Source organism: Trypanosoma brucei, chromosome 6, assembly GCF_000210295.1.
Source record: "Trypanosoma brucei gambiense DAL972 chromosome 6, complete sequence".
In the NCBI taxonomy this organism is placed as follows: domain Eukaryota; phylum Euglenozoa; class Kinetoplastea; order Trypanosomatida; family Trypanosomatidae; genus Trypanosoma; species Trypanosoma brucei.
This window is the reverse complement of record NC_026739.1, coordinates 209,371-229,797: the sequence shown is the minus strand read 5'-3', so window position 1 is coordinate 229,797 and position 20,427 is coordinate 209,371. Positions and strand designations below refer to the sequence as shown.

The 20,427-nt window shown below is 48.3% G+C and overlaps 8 protein-coding genes across 8 annotated transcripts; all 8 read left to right on the top strand.

The window, feature by feature from the left end:
• Positions 1-168: 168 nt before the first annotated feature.
• On the top strand, positions 169-2,331 carry TbgDal_VI820 (hypothetical protein, conserved; the record flags this gene model as incomplete). Its single annotated transcript, XM_011775587.1, has 1 exon — positions 169-2,331. The coding sequence occupies one exon, from the start codon at positions 169-171 to the stop codon at positions 2,329-2,331; it is 2,163 nt and encodes a 720-aa protein (XP_011773889.1).
• An 895-nt stretch (positions 2,332-3,226) lies between these two features.
• TbgDal_VI810 (cysteine peptidase, Clan CA, family C19,putative) lies at positions 3,227-6,427 on the top strand (the record flags this gene model as incomplete). The annotated part of the gene is made up of 1 exon (XM_011775586.1): positions 3,227-6,427. The coding sequence occupies one exon, from the start codon at positions 3,227-3,229 to the stop codon at positions 6,425-6,427; it is 3,201 nt and encodes a 1,066-aa protein (XP_011773888.1).
• A 1,284-nt stretch (positions 6,428-7,711) lies between these two features.
• TbgDal_VI800 (hypothetical protein, conserved) lies at positions 7,712-9,190 on the top strand (the record flags this gene model as incomplete). Its single annotated transcript, XM_011775585.1, has 1 exon — positions 7,712-9,190. The coding sequence occupies one exon, from the start codon at positions 7,712-7,714 to the stop codon at positions 9,188-9,190; it is 1,479 nt and encodes a 492-aa protein (XP_011773887.1).
• Positions 9,191-10,639: 1,449 nt separating this feature from the next.
• TbgDal_VI790 (proteasome regulatory ATPase subunit 3, putative) lies at positions 10,640-11,851 on the top strand (the record flags this gene model as incomplete). The annotated part of the gene is made up of 1 exon (XM_011775584.1): positions 10,640-11,851. The coding sequence occupies one exon, from the start codon at positions 10,640-10,642 to the stop codon at positions 11,849-11,851; it is 1,212 nt and encodes a 403-aa protein (XP_011773886.1).
• Positions 11,852-12,840: 989 nt separating this feature from the next.
• TbgDal_VI780 (glyoxalase II) lies at positions 12,841-13,731 on the top strand (the record flags this gene model as incomplete). Its single annotated transcript, XM_011775583.1, has 1 exon — positions 12,841-13,731. The coding sequence occupies one exon, from the start codon at positions 12,841-12,843 to the stop codon at positions 13,729-13,731; it is 891 nt and encodes a 296-aa protein (XP_011773885.1).
• A 460-nt stretch (positions 13,732-14,191) lies between these two features.
• Positions 14,192-16,906, top strand: TbgDal_VI770 (hypothetical protein, conserved; the record flags this gene model as incomplete). The annotated part of the gene is made up of 1 exon (XM_011775582.1): positions 14,192-16,906. The coding sequence occupies one exon, from the start codon at positions 14,192-14,194 to the stop codon at positions 16,904-16,906; it is 2,715 nt and encodes a 904-aa protein (XP_011773884.1).
• Positions 16,907-18,058: 1,152 nt separating this feature from the next.
• TbgDal_VI760 (cysteine peptidase precursor) lies at positions 18,059-19,411 on the top strand (the record flags this gene model as incomplete). The annotated part of the gene is made up of 1 exon (XM_011775581.1): positions 18,059-19,411. The coding sequence occupies one exon, from the start codon at positions 18,059-18,061 to the stop codon at positions 19,409-19,411; it is 1,353 nt and encodes a 450-aa protein (XP_011773883.1).
• A 412-nt stretch (positions 19,412-19,823) lies between these two features.
• Positions 19,824-20,426, top strand: TbgDal_VI750 (cysteine peptidase precursor, (fragment); the record flags this gene model as incomplete). Its single annotated transcript, XM_011775580.1, has 1 exon — positions 19,824-20,426. A coding segment is annotated over one exon (603 nt), but the record flags the coding sequence as incomplete, so codon positions are not given.
• Between the last annotated feature and the right edge of the window lies 1 nt (position 20,427).

Sequence of the window (20,427 nt, the reverse complement as noted above, 5' to 3'; positions counted from 1 at the left end):
GTGCTTTTATGCGTACCTGACCTTTTTTTTTGTGACNCAATTTCTCTATCGAAATCACAACAAAGACGGGAGAGACACCGTTCGTGCTCTCTTGTGTTTTGTAAGAAGTGAATGAGTGATGTTCTCGCTATACTCGATGGAGCTGCTGCGCGAGTCGCGGCCCTACTCATGTCCGAAGGAATCAATGCACTACTTGCCTTTCTCCGTGGAGAGGCCTGGGAGGAGAGCCCTTCAACAGTTTTGAATCGGGCCGATGGAGACGGTGACACTAAAAGTGATTCTCTCCAGATACCCAACACTCTACTTGGTTGCTACGGGTTCCTGCCACTTGCTATAGCAGCAGAGGTTTCTCTCGCACCCTCTACATCCCATCAGGAGCGAGTCGCGCTCGTACAAGACTTTGAGAGACGGGGATTTCGTGTCTTCACCGTAAACTTGATGCCCGACTGTCGGGGCCTTGAAGACAGTTCTCGGGGGGCAAGTGCCTACAATGCCAGTGCCAGCGTGCTACGACTCAATTGTATAGAGGCGGCGCGGAATTGGTGCGATGCCGTTTACGCGGAGGATGGGGAAGAAGGAGAAGGGGGTACAGGTGTCGACTGCAGTAACATTTACCTTTCGGGCGCGAAGCGCCGTAGAGACGATGATGAAAAATCCGGATTAGCGGAGCGAGTCGCACACACCCACTTCCATAACCCAAGACGTCGAGCACAGGTACAACTGCATGGACGGGGTTGCGGTCTATGCGTTAAATATGCACTGTTTATTGTTCGGTGCTGTGCAAATGCGGGGAATGCACAACGTGCTGCTGTAGGTGGCGGCAACTGTAGTTCTGCAAGTGAAAGATCGCGGCGTACAAAAGATCCTCTGACACTGCTTCTGTATGACATTAGTTCGCTATCTGCTCTATGTCGCGTGAGGCAGTCAACTCGACGCACTCGTATTCGCTTCTCTGTACTTCTGCTCCCGGACGATCTCGCTTACGGCGGCGCACTGCTTGAGGAGTCGCTGAGAGGTCCTATGAGTTGTCACTATTGCGTGAAACTGTTCCAAGGATCTGTTGATCGAATGTTGCACCGCCGGCAGGATGTTGATAGTGGTGGTGGTGAGGAAAATGAATGTGTACCATTCCTTGAGCGTCTTAAATTGTGGCTGAGCGCTCCAATGGAATCACGTGGTGTCGAGGCGGATGGTAGTTGCGACGGCAACAGCGTGAACCATGGAAAAAACGAGCAAGAAAATGCCGCGAAATTGCAAGGGTCCAAACCGAGTTTATTTTTTGTTCGGCACGAAAATTTGCCCTTCTGTTGCTTTCTGCGAGAGGCCCTTCGCCGTTTCCCAGTGATACTGCCGCCGTTGTTGCTTCGGCAGTTGCAGTCGCTCTGGGCGTTTCGACACCAACTTTCGGATGTCGTGGTGGGTCTCCATTCACTGCTCTCTCCCTTCGCACTATCCTCCTCGGTGCATGCCACAATGAGTGAGGCTAATGATGTCACAACTTCTCCAGCAAATGTGGTGCAGGGGACATCGAGAGGCTACCATGAGAATATGGCACAGCTTTCTAATAGCATCGAGCTTCTGAACATCCTCTTCGCTGCCGCTTGTGAATGGGCAGATGGTCATCTATTGAATGAGGCTGTTGCGTTCGCCGTACTGTACGAAGACCTTGTTTTCGGTAGGCTGACGCGGCTGAAGCGTATACCCGGTTTGACCGCGTATGTGGAGCGCTTATCGCCGAAGTCGGTGGGGCCTACCGATTTGTCCAAGGCACTGACCAGCTGCGTTCCGGTGTTCGTGCCTAACGCATTAACAGGCTCTGGGGCGTATATTCGCGACGAACTTTCTCAGGAACAACAGTACGTAATGAGAAGGCCCCTTTCTTTACCACCAATTATGGCCGTACCCGGCGCAAAGGTGTCGCTGGCAACAGAGTTGCTCCGCTCCACCCTTTTGGCCGTGCTCCCACCGCACGACTCGTTGGAGGAAGTGCAGAAGGCTGTAAGAGCCTTTCCGTGTGCCGGCGGTAAATGTGATGAGGGTACTCCAAGTGAGGCTCTGCGGCATGGCGACACGTACTGTGGTGTGACGTACAATAACTTTTTCAGTCCCCTAATTCCTGACTCGGTGCGAGTATTGCACCTTCTCACCTCCCATGCGATGGCAAGCTCTAACGCTAAGCAGCAATTTGTGCCACTTTCTCTAATACAGCGAATTTGTCAGCTTTCGGATGAATCGCTGATACGATCGTTAGTGGAACTGCAATTGACGGGAATGGCGACCGTTAACATGCGAGAGTTTAAAGCGAGGTCCTCCTTGCTTGCGCCTAGCTGATCAGTTTCGTACAGACTAATTTGAATCCTCACAATGGGAGTTTGTCTTTCTTCGATTTCTCGTTGCCACATATGCGCGGATACCGGTGAGAAGTTGAAAATAATGGATATCACCAGTGAGCTCATTTTTGTTGAAAAGGCCTGCGCAGCGGATGGGACTAATGACTTTGGCTCTTGACTTTATGATTTACTCTCCACTATCGCCTGCGCACCACTGCAATAGTCAGTGACTTACCTACGAGGTTTGCTGAGTGGAAAGGTTAATACGTGGGGGCAAGCAGAAAGAGGAAAGACATCTTTCTGTGTCGTTGTGAATTTTTGGGGTTTGCGTAGTCTTACGTCTGCCCGTGCCTGTCAAGTGGAGAGGTGGAGAATCTAAATGCACGTGTGAAGTAAAAACCGAAACTTCATTGAACGTGCACTTGTTCCTTCCTCAATCCCATCTGCACGCAAACTCCTCCGCTTTCACCTTGGTGAATTCTGTGCATTCTTCCTTCTATCTTTTCACCGTCAGCGTACGTACATGTGTTGTGGTCTTTCGATTATTCACCCCCTTTTTTTATTTCTCTTGAGCGAGAGTAGGGGAATACACATTAAGACCCTATATATAAGGGCAGTAACAGCAACGGTTACAATTGTTGTTGCTATTATAAAGTAGGGAAGTAACAAAAAACATTGTGAGACGGCCGTAAGGCAAATAAATAGGCACCCATTTATTCTCAAGGGCGTCAAAGTGCTAGTGCAGGACGCGTGAGCCGATACGCTTTTTTTTTTTTTTAAAAGAGTGAGGAATAAAAACTGTACGTGAGTACGTATATTTGCACAGTTTGCTGGAGACGAGGGTGAGGAAAGACTTTTTTTTTTTGCGGAAGCCGGAGGGAATACCCGACCGTGTGATGGTTAGTGCGGGCAGTGACTTTCTTTCGCAGCAATACTCCATAGAGGAAGGAGAGGCGGAACGGCGTGCGCAACCATCACTTATTGATATTTTGCTGCAACTTAATTCACCAGCCCTTTTTAGGCAATCTCAGAAAGTTACACTACCATGTCAACGCGATGTCATAAACTTTATTGTTGGCCGCATATCAGATATTGGAATGCGCGTCGAAAGGAGTCGTAATTACGTGGAAAATGTTTCACCGCTAGGGTTAGCTTTGGTGCGCAGCGCCCTGCAGACGGCCTACCATAATTCCCGGATGGATGTCTTCACCCGCTCACGGGAAACCGGAATGAGCAAGGATGAGGTTAGTAGTGAGGGGTCAGGGGAGAACAATTTTGCGACTGCCGATGGGACCATTGCCGGGATCGTTCTTAGTAGCCTTGCTGGGTCAGCTGAACCATCGCTTTTTGCTGGAGCTGTTTCTGGGTTTCTCGCGTTCGGCGTCAACTTCGCGAAGCCACGGCAGGAAACCTTCAGTGGGCGAGGGAGACGAAGAAGAAGAGTAGAGACAGCAACTTCTCCCTTATCACACGACGATGAGGCAGACAGTATTGAGTCATCCCTTCCAGCACTAGACGTAGCACTTTGGTGTTTGCACAGAGTTGCGGGAGAGATCCTTTCGACTGCCGCAAGGAAAATAAGCGATTTCAAAAAGTCACCGCTTGCGCAACGGAATGGCGTTCCGGTTGCTGCGCAATTTTTCGGATGCCACAAGGATCCATTTGACTGCCGTCACAACAATAATGGGCGATCCGAGCAAATAGTAATCCATTTGCTACTCCAAAGGGCGTACTCAATACTGAAGATGCTCCATATTTTTGCACTTAATGATACGATTCCTGCCGATAGCATTCCTGGGTGTGCAGTTGGCGGCCCAGCCGCGGATGGCAGCGGCTTGTACACAGTGAGTGCGTTTTGTTCCCTCTTAAAGACTTCAATGCACAATGATGTGCCCTCCTTCGTACACTTGATAACAGAATCATTGGGGAACTTGGCCGAGGTGACGAGGCCAGTGGTCGGTGATATTAGTATGGTGGGACGCATTGCCCTCGAAATGATTTCGGAAGAAGTGTGGAGGTTTACCAAATCCACCACGCCACATCTCATCTTCTCCCTTGCATGCTTTAGTGTGTTCCCAGCTCTACAGCGGTGCTGCACGCCGGTAAATATGACGAGAGATGAGTTGAGTACAGTGGCGAATCTCTTTCGGGGACATATCCCCCGACTTTTCCTAGATTATTACAAAAACTCATCGGGTGGGGCCGACGGTGCGGGTCGAAAACAACTTTCCAGCTGCTGCCCGAGCGGAGAGGTAATGAAACCACTGTATGCGGCACCTGGTGTCAAATTAGCCCCGTCACTCGATGGCCCCAGAAGAAATGCCGACAACTCCGAAATAGCAGACGGATTAGGCAACTTGGCTGCTGCTCGGCGTGGTAAGGAATCGGGAGAGGCGGTCTCTGCGGTTTGTCAACTTTTCTTGGGCCTTAGGAATGCTGGAAATACATGCTTCGTAAATAGCTTTCTTCAGCTTCTTTTCACCGCGAAATATTTTAGCTTGGAATTGGTGCGCGGTGTCCTCCAGGTACTCAGTGAGCGAGGCGCTGCTGATGGGCAAGTTGGCGAAGACGCTGGCGGCAACGCTGACATCAACAGTAATAAAAAAAATAATGTTGATTCAACGAAAGTGACGACGGCGGTTTTTCACAAGCTTTCTCGTGGTGCCGACGAACTGGTTGTTATGGTGGCACTTATTCTAAGCCAAATGCACTGGCATCTACGCAACGGGTGTAATAGCTGTGCCATTGATACATACCGTCTGCAGCAATGTTTGCCGCCGCCGTTTAACGACGGTCGCCAGCACGATACCTCCGAATTTGCTATGACATTGATGGATCGTATCGACAACTTCGTGTTTACAGAAAAAAATGACAACATAGAGGGACAAGATGAGAGCAATGAAGACTGCTCTGATTCGGGCACCAAGTTTGGGAAACGCAAAGACGAGAAGCAGCGGCCCATGCTTGTTTCAAGGTGGTTTGGTGGGAACCTCGTGTCCACCATTAAGTGCAGTGGATGCGGAGCGGCACGCTCACGGCGGGCCCCATTTTGGATTGTTACTGTTCCACTGCGCCGTGATGGTGACGGTGCAGCACATGTAACATCATCTGCGTGTGTCGCTGCTCAGGGGCCAACTGCCAACGATGAGCGGGAGATTTCCAAAAGTACAGAAATAGCACTATCTACCGATGGTCGTGTGGCCATAACCACATATCACACGGATAACGCTTCCATGAGAGGGGTAGAAAGTAAATCTGATTGTGCGTCGTGCGACGCTGAGGAGAATGAGAATAATGCAGGGGTGCCTTTTCAGCGTTCCTTGCAGCAACTACTCGGCAGGGTTCTGAACTACCGCGAGTCAAGGGAGGTCCTTCAAGGTGAAAATATGATATTCTGTGAATCTTGTGGCAGCAATGAGCAGGCGGAGATGTTCACCGCCATGCACGGAACGGTTAATCATTCGGCAGGGTTAGGTGCACATTTTGAGAATGAGGAAGATGAACAGTCCCAAGGGGTTGTGGAAGAGAGCGCCGTTGAAGGGATTCCACACTACCTCATTTTGCAGCTGAACCGCTTTCAGTACTCGCACGCTTCGGAGTCACACGAAAAAGTGATGGACGCAGTGGCTATCGAGAAGTGTTTGCATGTTCCAGTTCGAGTGGAAAGGAAATCAAGTCGCTCACCGCTCCATAGTAGTCAAGATGATGGAAATATGGGTAATATGATTACCTCACATGGTCCTAACGCACATCGTGAGGAGCGTGAAGAATGCGATGAGCTTGTTGACATCCAAGTGCAATACAAACTGAGGGGTGTTTTGCTGCATAATGGGCCCGGTGTGTACTCCGGACACTATTTTTCACTTCTTTTTCATCCTTCAGGCGCTGATTCAACTGGAAAGGAATGCCGGGAGGTAAAGGGGGAGAGGGAGAATGACGAAGATGGCTTGTGGGCGTTAGCAAATGACTCGCACATATCGTCGGTACAGTCCAAGGATATTGATGCTGTCCTCAAAGGTTCCAGCTGTGTCGTCGGACCGCATGAGACTCCGTACATCGTTTTGTATGAACGCTGTCGGAAGGCCGTCGGTGAATAGAGTGGTGATGGACGCGACGATACTTTATTCCCAAACCACGTAAATGATTTGTTTCATCTTTTGCGTGGATCAGCTAAAACTGCATATTAGTCTACAAATGTTCAGTAAGGGAGTGTCAGGATGAGGAAAAGCCTGCTTCGTGTTTCGATGATGTGGAGATGTGCATTTTTCTTATGTCTTAAGCGGGTGTGGGAGTCAGGCGGATGCTGCAACGAAAGGGGCGCAAAGGGTTGTTTGCGTGTGTGCGTGCACGGGGTTCCTTCCCTTTTATTGTTGTCTGAGTGCCTGGTTATATGCTAAATATCCATTTGAGAAGGTGGATGTGCACATACTAGCTTGTTTGCTATGTTTTTCTTGCAGAAAGTAACACGGAGTAGGGCACGAAATGCTTTCCTCTTTTCCGTAGGTATTTTCCCATCGGTTCCTCGCTTTTTGATATATCATCCCGCTTGTTTTGTCACCATGGAGGCGTGTAAGCGTTGTTGCACCCATGCGGCCGTTTTTGTTTTGTAGTGTTTTGCGGCATTAATCTCTCATCTGGTCTGTTGTTATGTTCATTTCTGATAAACAAGTGCTCATATCACGTGCACTTATTTACAGACACGCCCACAAGGCTACAGATGGGTACACATATCCATTTATTTGCCTACAAGAGGTTATCACCATTTTCCCCTATCACATCTTTGACATATTTGTCTACAATTTGCTAAATTATCCCCCCCCTTTTCTCACCTGATTCATTCGGCCGCCGACGTTGGTGTTAGTCCTGATAAATACTTATTCCCTCCGTTTCCTTGTCTTTGTCGTCTTCTTGTGGTGTTTCCCCCTCCTTTCCCCTAATCGTTCTTTTCGCATATATGTTTCCCTTCGATCCCATGGCTTTTCTCTTCTCAACTCGAATCAACAAATACTTGTATAAACGCAATGGAAGCTAGCCGGCCACCACTGTTCTAGTTTCTTTGCGTCGCCACTTTGAAAGGGTCTTTTACCTTCCCTTCTCTTGCCCATCTGCAAAAAGCCGCAACCCACAGGAACTTGCGCAATTGCAGGCTGGTAGCCATATTCTTGTCGTGCTTACTATACAACGTACAATCAACTCGAGCAAATATTGGTGGCGCAGTACAGGTCAGAGGGGACAAGGCTTTATCACCATATTCAAACCATATATATATATATATACATACATACACTTGCACAACTTTTTCTTTATCACCAACAGCAGGAATAAACCGTTCCGATTGGTATACACATACTCCACGTAAAAGCGCGGGAGTTGGCTGGAGCATGTGCGCGCCTTCTTGTGATTGTTTGAAGGTTGTGACTGATGCTGCTGCCGTTCCTGCAGACGATCTGCTGGGGAAAAGTGCCAGACGTCCTATTGGCAATCTAAACACGCGAGCGTTCTGCCTGCTAATCGCTGGGTACATAGATGAGCAGATTCGCATTCCAATTACCAAGAGACAAGGCGTCAGCAACTCCCATTCCATTGGGGCGCCTTCGCAAGGAATGGTGCTGTCACTGAAGGAAGCATTGCGGCAACTAGTGGTGAATGAGTATGGCTCGCGGGGAGACGTTTGCAGGGATGGGCTTAATTTTGCGGTATATGGAGCTTCTGAACGTAAAAGCACATCACACCGTATCATGCGTGCCTGCGAACACCTGTGTGTATTGCCGAAGGGGTGGGATGATGGAAACTATAGTGCAGGAGAGGTACAGGACGTGTTTGATACCACGAGCGCACTGAACGGAGTAATGCTTCTTCTGAGAGAAATTGGTGACCTCCGAAGGACCGCTGCCGTGTACAGGCGGCGGTGCATGAAAATACTCATGGTGCTACGAAAAGGGTCTGTACAGGAGAATGAGGAGACACAGTCTATCCCTGATGAGGAATGTGCTGAGGATGTTTCGAGGCAAGACGTGTGTGACGGCGACTGTAATGAGGCTCGCATGAGCAAAGTCTTGGTGGAAATGAGGAAACTGATTACCGATGCACTGAAGGATCCATATGCCGCTTCAGGAAAGCTGCGCAGCGCACTAGAGCAGTGCTGTGAGATGATTCAAACATGTAGTTCAGATATGGAAGTCTCTTGCCGGCACCAATCAAAAAAGGTAACCACGAACACAGCTCCTGTTTGCACATCTGATAGCAGTACGTCATTCGGTGAGGAAACGTCAAGCTCTTCAGATAGCACCGTTGATATGTGTACTGCAGCTCACGCTCCGACTATCACCATCACTAGTGGGCACGTTGGCTCCTCGGGTAGGGTGATTTCAACCAATACGCGCAGCAATGTGTACGCCGAATCCGATCCTGATGCCGAGTCACCGGAAAATGTGAGGAAAAAGAAGAAACGGCCCCTCCCGGTGCTCCCCCCGGCCCGGCTTAATCCCCTGTCGCAACCTCCACAACTTTCTTGCAATCCGCTCACTGGAGGTACCCGCCGAGGGAACTTCCTTCCGCCATGCATAGCTACGCATTGGGGAGCAAAACAGCAACATAGTGTTGAACGGAGTCGAAATCGTGTCTCCTGGGAGACTGACGCCGGTGCTCGTGTGATGCCTCGTAATGATTCTGTCAATACCATGGCCGGTGCAGTTTCCAGCGGTGGCACGTCGGAAGGAAAAATACCATTGAGTAACTTGCGTGAAACTGCAGATCAGCTGATTGCAAGGATCGAGCGAGCCCATGCCCAAAAAAGGTGGCAGCGCGGATGTGTTGACGTATCGGAGGCCCATGTGTACTATGAAGAGGCGCACGAGTAGGAAAAGAAATAACTGGCGCAAGTCAAATGGATGAATCGCTGGTGAGGACACATACAAAGAAAGAAATAAAGAGGAAGAGGAAGGTTGGGAAAGACACCAAAGCGGTATAACTGTCGAATTGGATGAACTTCGATTCATGCAATGGAAAGGAAAGTGAGGCGAAAACGTGGCGTAGAGGCAGCTGGACGAAAGATATATTCGGAGGCTGACTCACTTCTTTTTTTTATATTTTATCTTCTTCCCCACCCCCGTACTGCAGTTTCCATATTTTTCAATAACAACAACTCCTATTGTTATTATTATTTTTGCGCTTCACACCCCCTTTGTGAAAAATTTCCCCACCACAAAATCCGTTAAGGTCCAGTCTCCACTTGTACGACGTTACAGTGCGGTAGTGGAAGAAAGACCGCGGAAACGTGGAGGGAAAAGTTTTTTTTTTTTTTAATGAAAACGAGATATCTCTGCTCGTTAACGTCATTGCTTCCCCCTCCTACCACTAATATACGCACACAAATATACATATATATTTATTTATATGCGTGTGGGTATCGGTATTTTTGTATTTATTTGCTACGATCGTCTTTCGCGTTCGTTTATCTGATTTGTATATGTATGTGCATTTCACTGACAGGGTATACATATACATCATATATATCTAAATATATTGTATCTCTGAATTTCACTGTTTTTAATAATTTTGTGAACCTATGTTTTTTTTTTACTTTTTTTCTCTAGCCACTGGCAATGATAGAGTGAGCTGTCAACTGTGTAGAGGGGCGCTGTGGCTTCTTTTTCTCACCCGTATATTTTGTTCCATCCGCTAAAATAAACATATATATATATGTATATGTACTTATTTTGTGGTGGATGTATATTTGATATTATATATTTTGCAGTATTGCGACGTGATGATGGCCATTGGTTATGTGCATAAATTTAAACTGATATTTGCTTCTCTTTTAAAAAAAAAAATGTTCTACCATCTTTACATCCATTCATCCATCTCTGCCTCTACCTCTGTCACTCACATCGCCTCACCAAATATTACATATGTTACATCCCTGCCCTTCCGCTATCAAAAGAAAAAAAAGGAACAACACAACAAAACGAAGGAAAGGTGGGATTGGTCTGTATTTGACGAGTTATTCGATCATTTGACTATCAGTTGAGTGCGGGGAACTCTTTTATTTTGTGGCGAGAGCAATATATATATATATATCTTGCGGTAGTGAAGATAAATAAGAAATTATTGTGGAAAACAAAAAAAAAGAAAGAAAGAGGGAAAGATACATAAAGCTCCGTGTGTGTGGAGGGCACAGAAAAAATAACGGGCCGAGTTTTGCTTTGAGGCACAAAACCGATTCTACAGGACAGGAAAGGGAAGAAGAAAAAGAAGCGTACTGAACACGTGATTGTTTCTTCGTACGTAAGGTAGTGAAGAAGGGGTGGATGACTTCACTTTTAGCGCAAACAACAAATGCCGCAGTTGCAGGTGGTACCCCCGCGGCGACGTTGAGTTTGTATGAAGAACATGAGCGGCTGGTGCGAAGCATACAAAACCTTGAACTCAAGACGATGATCTGCAAAACAGAAACGCACCATCTCCAAAAGGAGGAGAGCGCAGCCAAACAGGAAGTGAAACGAATTCAAGCTGTCCCATTGGTACTTGGCACTTTTGTGGAGGCAGTAGAGGCGGGTCGTGGTATTGTAGGTGGTAGTTCGAGCAGCAACTACTATGTACGCATTTTAAGCACCTTGGACAAGGAAAAACTGAAACCTGGCGCAAGTGTGGGGTTGCATAAGGGCAGCAATTCTTGCGTCCAGATTCTTCCCAATGAAATAGACTCGGCGGTCCACGTTCTCCGTAAAGAAGATAGGCCAAACGTGACGTACAGTGATGTGGGTGGGCTGGACATGCAAAAACAAGAAATTCGGGAAGCGGTTGAGTTACCTCTTACACATGCCTCACTATACGACCAGATTGGAATCGACCCTCCACGTGGCGTTTTGCTCTACGGCCCACCCGGCACCGGCAAAACAATGCTTGTGAAAGCTGTTGCACATCACACGAATGCGGCCTTCATTAGTGTGGTGGGTTCGGAATTTGTGCAGAAGTACCTTGGCGAGGGTCCACGTAAGGTGCGTGATGTGTTTCGACTTGCACGAGAAAATGCCCCGGCAATTATTTTTATAGACGAGGTTGACAGCATTGCAACCAAACGTTTTGATGCGCAAACCGGTGCTGATCGTGAGGTTCAACGGGTGTTAATTGAGTTGTTGGCCCAAATGGATGGTTTTGATCAGACAACTAACGTGAAAGTTATCATGGCGACCAATCGCTGGGATACGCTGGACCCCGCAATCCTTCGGCCTGGACGTCTTGATCGCAAGATCGAATTCCCCTACCCCGATCGCCGTCAGAAACGGCTTGTCTTCCAGGTTTGTACATCTCGAATGAACCTTTCACCTGAGGTTGACTTGGAGGAATTTGTCACGCGACCGGAACGGCTTACAGGTGCAGATATCCAGTCCATTTGTCATGAGGCGGGTATGTTGGCGGTGCGGAAGAACAGATATGTTGTCCTACCAAAAGACATTGAAAGTGCCTATCGTACGGTCACTCGCAAGACGGGTGATGAACAATATGATTTTTATTCGTAGTTGGTGTGTATTCTGAAGTGAAGGTAAGAAAAAAAAGAGATGGAGAAGGGAAGGACAAGCAATATGTGGTTATTTTATATGCATCCTTGTGCGGGCTCTCAAAAATGATACTGGTTCTGGAAGGAACAGGGGAGAGAAGCGAGGAGGAGGGGAAGAAAGTGGAGAAAAAAAAACAAGGGTGTTGAGAGAGCTTGAGGTGCCAAAATTGAGTGCAGCAAGGAAGGAAAAAAAAAGAGGGGTAGTGATGCAATATTGGTGGAGGGTTATCCACGTCTGTGTGTTTGAGAAGTTTCGTGGGCGCCGATGATCTGATTGTTATCATTCTCTTTTTTTTTTTTGCGGCGATAGTAGAAAAAAAAAAGAGGGGAAAAGAAATTTGCTCCTTTCTCTCCCTCCGCTATCATCTGGTTGTAACGGAAATTCACCACACATCCCCTCGTTGATGGTCGAATATGCGCTGGCGGCGTATGTTTTTGCCTCTTCGCTTATTGTTATGGTTGTAGTATTTTTTTCCCTCCCCCTCTCTCCTCAATTGTTTATTTACTAGACCTTTCTTCACCAAAACTCGTTTGGTTACTTTCCACTCTGACGAAAACCTTCATAGTTATTTCTCCCATCCCTCCCCTCACACACACCCATCAGGTTCTGAAAAGCATCTGTTTTGAGTTTTTAGTTTTAACATCAGACCCAGTGGAGAGTTAGGGCGCTGGATTCGGTAACCAAGGAACAGAAGAAAGAAAAAAAAAGGTTTGCATTCGTTACTCCGTTCCCACTTGAAATCGGTTATCAAAACCACCGTCGCCATCGTTGCCAGTAGCGTCCTCACTGTGAAGCGCTAAATACGGTTCCGTATACAATATTGTCAAACACAATTTGTAGAGTCAGGGCAAAAGGTGGTAGAAAGGCTATACACTGAAGAGGAGGGGGGGGGTTGTCCGTTTATTCACAACTTCGATAACAATTTTTGAGGTGGACTGCCACCACCGAAAATGGAAGTTGTAGTGAAGAGCATCGGGACTGCCTTTACTGTGGCAGTAATACCTGTATTGAAGGATAACTACTCGTATGTCATTCACGACAAGGCAACAAACACACTGGCTGCCGTCGACGTTTCAGCGGACATCGACCCAGTAATTGATTATGTACGGCGCCTCGGTGGCGTCGACCGCACGACCGATCTTCGTACAATCCTTTCCACTCATAAACACCACGATCATTCGGGTGGAAACATCAGCCTTCAGAAAAAGCTGAATGCTACGGGGGCATTCCGTATTATCGGCGGTGCGAACGAACCCATACCAGGTGTCACAGAAAAGGTCCGTGAAGGTGATCACTTCTCTATTGGGGAATTAAAGGTAGATGTGCTGGACGCCCCATGTCACACAAGTGGTCACGTTCTATACAAGGTGTACCACCCGCAAAAGGCGGAGAATGGTATTGCACTCTTCACCGGTGATACAATGTTTGTCGGTGGCATTGGTGCCTTTTTTGAGGGCGACGCCGTACTTATGTGTAACGCCCTGCGGAAGGTGTACAATCTTAACGGTGCCTGTGAGAGCAGTGCGTGTGATGCGACGGATGTGCAAAAACGAGACAATCATACGTATATATTCCCTGGGCACGAGTATACCGTCAATTTTCTTCGTTTCTCGCGTGATGCTCTCCCCGCTTCACATCCCGATGTATCATTTGTTGAGGCGCAATTGCGCCGTTACACAGAGAGTGTTGCAGGCAACGTTCCAACTGTGCCAAGTACACTCGCGGAGGAGAAACGACAGAATCTCTTTCTCCGTACATGCGATGAAGCATTCGTGCGTGTTATGAATAAGGGCGAAACCGCCGTGAAATTGATGGACTTCCTCTATAATACGTGTCCGTAAGGCGCGAACTATGGTGTGGTACCTACGACGTGTCACGCCAAAAAAAAAAAAGTGCTGGGACTGGTGTGAACCATTAATGTGCCGTGATCACGTGTTGTTGGGTCGAGAGTGTTTGGAGACTTTGCGGCGATGGATTCTATAAGTTTGTTGTGGTACTAGTTGTCCGCGCAAGGGAAAATGAATACAATACTACTATTGGAGTTGTTGTTTTTTTCTTTTTCTTTGATTTTCTTTGGGGGCACGGTGCGGTGACCAAGAGAGTGGTTCTTCTTTTCGAGCTATTCTCTGTGGACGGGAACTGAATGAAGAAACTGTGTGTGTGTCTGTGTGTGTGAGAGAGAGAGAGAGACGCGTCCTCGGCTGAACTCTGCGAATGACTTTGTGGTTGCGAAATATATTCGCACGTTCCCACAGCCTCTGCTTCGTTTCATTCCTTCATCTCCCTCCAATCACAAACTAAATGTATTTGTCATCGGCATTTTTTCCCACGCACGTCCTCTTTCATTACTCACGCTCTCATCAACATGAACACCGCAATGGGCGAAATAGCAGTAACAATAGCACGGAAGGTCAAAAAGAAAACAAAAGCGGGAAAGCAGGAAAACTAAGTGTGAGGCTACGACTCGGGAAACAGAGCGCAGAGGGGTGCGGTGTGGGTTTGGATATGTCCCGAGCACTTGAAAGGCTCCTACCGACACTTGTCAAGCACCTTGTAGGAGAAGTAGTGGAAAACGATGATTGGGAAGCCGACACAACCACATACGAAGGAGCAGAGGTGAAGGCGGAGGTTGAAGCTGAGGAGAAGTTGTTGACGGCTCAGCGCGAACATGAGAATGATGGTAACGGAGTGTGCAGCACAAAAGCATCGCTTAATGCTACGTCTTTTAGTAATAAGGGCAGTTCTGCTTGCAGCAGCGCCCAGCGGTGGAGGCGCTGTATTGAAATTTGGAGGCATCTACTAGGGTCTGATCAACTCTTTCTTGCCCTTCTTTTTCACAGCGGTTCGCTGTGGGCTAAGGAGTGGTCCCCCGGAAAGCAAGGGGGTGAAATACTAGAGACGCCTGGTCCGACTGCGGGAGCAGGAACAAATTCCTCTTGGGTGGAGGCTGTTTTGTGGTTCCTGCAGTTACATGAAATTCCTGCGGCCACTGATAGTGAGGAAGGTGGTGACGACAATAAGACGAGTTTTGTTCATAGTGATGAGAAGGTTACTGAGAAGGCTGAGCTCGGCAATGTTTGCGGTGCCCCTTCAGCTTTTCACATACGGTCTAAGGAGCGCACTCAAGTGCAACGTGCCGCCACTGGTCTATTGGGTGATTGGTTTGCCACAGTTGACAAGTGCGGGAAACGGTTCGCTCGCGCATATTACTTCTCCTGTGCAATTAAGATTGTGGCACTAGTGGGAAACGCGACACTCATTGAGAGCATTCCTCACCTTCACAACCTTGTGCAAATGGATCCGCGGTTTTCCTCACACCTCAAGGCATTCTGCAGTATACTGTGCTGCCTGCTAGTTGAGGAAGCACAACAGCAGCAGCCGTATCAACTTCGACTTCCCCCACCGTTTTTTCTGTTAAACTTCAACCTGATTGGACGTGGGTCACGCGTGGGCGTTTGGCTTCCGCGGGCTCTTACCGGGTACAGGGGCGCGGGAAAATCCACTCAAGAAGGGGACTTCTACTCATGCGTAGTTTCTTGTTCAGGCGTTGTGCTGCGGATGCCCTCATCACCTCCAACTTCACAGGGTGCTGGAGACATAGTTTTGGTTGTTCGTTTGCTTGATGAAGCACACATGGGGTCAAACGACGTGTTACCCCTTCTTCCTCGGACAAGCGGAAGCTCACAAGGCGATGAAAGACTTCAAGAAAAGTGGGTAGGTAGAGCGAGACGGCATGCTGTGCACGGCTCTCTTCATGCGGGAGGAACTTCACCGTTGCGGTACTGGAGTGCTATGTGCGCTGCGACATGTAGCTTCGTACGCATAGATGTTGCTGAATCGCGGCGCATCGTTGAATTGTTACCACCAACCACAACGGCAGCGGCAAATAATAACAATCGGCGGGCCCCAATACACCAGCAAGAGCAACAGCAAGGCCCCACCCTTTTTACCGTGCCATTGCAGCGAGGCTCACGAGCGTCCGTCGGTCGTGATCCCTTGGCAGCAATTACGTTTACCCTGTCCACAACCGCCCGCCGACTCATTGGATGCCGTGGGTTATTCACAAAGCAACAATCTGTCCACGAGAGAAAATCAAACGGGCACTTATCAAGAGTTGAGAAATCAAATACCAATGCACATTACCCAGTCTCACGCTTTACAACAGATGCCGCAAGTTGTGGGGACACTTTGGGCGCTCCCTGTTCTGCATTCTTCAGCCGAAGTGAGGAAGAACTCGAGTGCCTTATTGAGTGTGCACTGCATCTCCAACTCGAGGCTCTACTACTATGCAGCACTCTCCCACGTGACATATTTCCAGTGGTTGATGCATGGGCAGTCGAAGCAACATCAAATGCAATTGATTTAGCTCTTGCTACACCTTGGCCAGTCGTCCGATGTCTGCGGGCCTCGGGTTTTGCCCTCTGCCTTATGCCCGAGCATCAGCAACATCAATCTTTGCTTGTTGCCATAGGCCTCTTTGCTACGCTTGTCCAACGCCAAAAGGAGAGAAAGAGCGACCGTAGCGCTGCAACTGGTGCCGCGCCTTATGATGGAGCTGCCAATGCCAGCAGCGGCGCGGGGTGGTGGGAGGTTTTCAAAGTTTGTGTCTTGGGAGACACGGTCATCCCGGGACAATTCTGTAGTGGTTTCTGGAAACTTGTCGAACGTGCCGAGAGGTCATTTCGTACCTCTCCTTCGGTACGTTTAGTGAAGAAACAGGGCCAAAGTGTGGATGTAGACAGCAGCGGTGTCGAAGCTTCTGAATCACCTCCTACCCACGGACTTGAAAGAGGCCCGCCTCGGCGCCTCAGTCTGCGGCGAAGCAAACAGCAGCGAGGAGAGAATGTGGGCCAGGGAGATGGAGAAGGCGAGGAAAAGAAGATTTGCAAAGTTGAAACAATGGGAAGTCACAGGGAATTGACACCATTTGCGACGCTACGGTTCGTCCCCCCACGCACCGTTGAGGTTTTTGACAACTACCCCCCTTACTTCGCGTTCTCACTCCACAGAAAATAGGAGACAGATCACTCTGACGGATATGGCGGTATCACTTTGGTGGGTGTTAGAACAAACGGCGGCAAATATCGCATCAGGGTAGATCTGCATTCATCTAAATAGTATGTGTAATGTTGGATATCGAAAACGGGCATCAATCGAGCCTGTACCGTCGTGAAGCTAACATTTTTTATTTTTTTAATTGCTTCTTATTTCTATCGCCTACTCCCCCTCCCCGCCCCCGAGAAACTGCTTTCCTGAGACTGACAGCCCTTCTGTATCACTGTTAACCAACACACCTCAATACATCATCTTTTCCATCATGCACCTCAATCTAAGACACACAACACACTTAGCTTACACCGTTCTCTGGAACACACTGGCACGAATTAAAAGTAGGCCCCTCTCAGATGCCCCTTCATCATAGAAAGACAATCTAATTTTACAAAGTATTAAACATAAGGATATACACAATTTTTATAACACTTAAAAAAATAGAGAGAGAACCAACGCATCTCTCAAAGTAAAAAGGTAATCACCAAATACAAAAAGTTATACATAATTTATTAGACAACTAATATATATATATATATATATATATATATAAGGCCACAAAAAAAAATTCGACATCAACAACGCTACCACGCATAAGCATAACACAAATAGACACCGTCACTCCTGCTTTACACAAAAAAAGGAGAAAAAATATATATATCCTAAAAATAGAAAAAACCTAATATATATATATATATATTAATATGCAATAAAAAGTAATTATCTTCTCTTCAAATAACAATAAAAAAGGCAGCATCAATAAAAATAAAAATAAACAAAAACATCAAAATTTTTTTATTAAAAAAGAAAATAAAACATCCCACACAGGATGCTATATCTTGGAGCTGTAATACACCTGGAGGGCATGTGCGTGTGGTATGTGCATAGCAGAATGTGCTGCGCTCCGGTACAGTGAGTGCTGATGCCGTCTTAGCCACGCGTGTGTTTTTTTATTTATTCCTTGGACGTCATTGCTGTAACTCCCTCTTTGCAACTCACGTGCTGTGTAAGTGTTGTCGTGACTCACTTCTTCTGCATCACAAAGCTTTTCCCCATTTATATTACTTTTTACCGTTTGCACGCGCAAGGAAGGTCCATCCAAACATAAACAGCCGAAAGATGCCTCGAACAGAAATGGTGCGTTTTGTACGTCTCCCCGTTGTCTTGCTGGCTATGGCAGCGTGCCTTGCGTCTGTCGCACTCGGGTCGCTCCACGTGGAGGAGTCATTGGAGATGCGTTTTGCTGCGTTCAAGAAGAAGTACGGCAAGGTGTACAAGGATGCTAAGGAGGAAGCATTCCGCTTCCGTGCCTTTGAGGAGAATATGGAGCAGGCGAAGATTCAAGCTGCGGCGAACCCATACGCAACGTTTGGTGTGACACCCTTCTCGGATATGACACGTGAAGAGTTCAGGGCACGCTACCGTAACGGCGCGTCCTACTTTGCAGCTGCGCAGAAGCGGCTACGCAAGACGGTGAACGTAACCACTGGCCGTGCTCCTGCAGCTGTGGATTGGCGTGAGAAGGGAGCAGTGACCCCAGTGAAGGATCAGGGTCAGTGCGGCTCGTGCTGGGCCTTTTCAACTATCGGCAACATCGAAGGGCAGTGGCAGGTGGCAGGAAATCCTCTCGTATCCCTCTCGGAGCAGATGCTAGTGTCATGTGATACCATTGATTTCGGCTGTGGTGGTGGGCTGATGGACAATGCCTTCAACTGGATAGTAAATTCAAACGGTGGAAACGTATTCACGGAGGCGAGCTATCCCTATGTTTCTGGGAATGGTGAGCAGCCACAGTGCCAGATGAATGGTCACGAGATCGGTGCTGCGATAACAGACCATGTTGACTTACCGCAGGATGAGGACGCTATCGCCGCGTATTTGGCAGAAAACGGTCCCCTTGCTATTGCCGTTGACGCCACAAGTTTTATGGACTATAACGGTGGGATTCTGACTTCATGCACCTCCGAGCAATTGGATCATGGTGTGCTCCTCGTTGGTTACAATGATAATAGCAATCCACCCTACTGGATCATCAAAAACTCGTGGAGCAACATGTGGGGCGAGGACGGCTACATCCGCATCGAGAAGGGCACAAACCAATGTCTCATGAATCAGGCCGTATCCTCCGCAGTTGTTGGAGGCCCCACTCCACCACCACCACCACCGCCGCCGCCTTCAGCAACTTTTACACAGGACTTCTGCGAGGGCAAGGGTTGTACCAAAGGCTGCTCACATGCCACCTTCCCCACTGGCGAGTGCGTCCAGACTACCGGCGTCGGCTCAGTGATCGCCACGTGTGGCGCAAGCAACCTTACACAAATAATCTACCCACTAAGCAGGAGCTGCAGCGGCCTCTCTGTGCCGATTACTGTGCCACTGGATAAGTGCATACCCATTTTGATTGGGTCCGTTGAGTATCATTGCTCCACCAACCCACCCACTAAGGCGGCCAGGCTGGTCCCACACCAGTGAGGTGGCGTGGTCTTGGGTTGCGCTTCACCTTGTGATTGGTGTTTCTCGTTCATTATTGCTTGGTTTTTTTTTTTAATTTCCTTCCCTTTTTACTCCCCCTCAATTCTATCTTCTTCGGCGAGCGGCTGTGTAGTGAAACTGTAATACACCTGGAGGGCATGTGCGTGTGGTATGTGCATAGCAGAATGTGCTGCGCTCCGGTACAGTGAGTGCTGATGCCGTCTTAGCCACGCGTGTGTTTTTTTATTTATTCCTTGGACGTCATTGCTGTAACTCCCTCTTTGCAACTCACGTGCTGTGTAAGTGTTGTCGTGACTCACTTCTTCTGCATCACAAAGCTTTTCCCCATTTATATTACTTTTTACCGTTTGCACGCGCAAGGAAGGTCCATCCAAACATAAACAGCCGAAAGATGCCTCGAACAGAAATGGTGCGTTTTGTACGTCTCCCCGTTGTCTTGCTGGCTATGGCAGCGTGCCTTGCGTCTGTCGCACTCGGGTCGCTCCACGTGGAGGAGTCATTGGAGATGCGTTTTGCTGCGTTCAAGAAGAAGTACGGCAAGGTGTACAAGGATGCTAAGGAGGAAGCATTCCGCTTCCGTGCCTTTGAGGAGAATATGGAGCAGGCGAAGATTCAAGCTGCGGCGAACCCATACGCAACGTTTGGTGTGACACCCTTCTCGGATATGACACGTGAAGAGTTCAGGGCACGCTACCGTAACGGCGCGTCCTACTTTGCAGCTGCGCAGAAGCGGCTACGCAAGACGGTGAACGTAACCACTGGCCGTGCTCCTGCAGCTGTGGATTGGCGTGAGAAGGGAGCAGTGACCCCAGTGAAGGATCAGGGTCAGTGCGGCTCGTGCTGGGCCTTTTCAACTATCGGCAACATCGAAGGGCAGTGGCAGGTGGCAGGAAATCCTCTCGTATCCCTCTCGGAGCAGATGCTAGTGTCATGTGATACCATTGATTTCGGCTGTGGTGGTGGGCTGATGGACAATGCCTTCAACTGGATAGTAA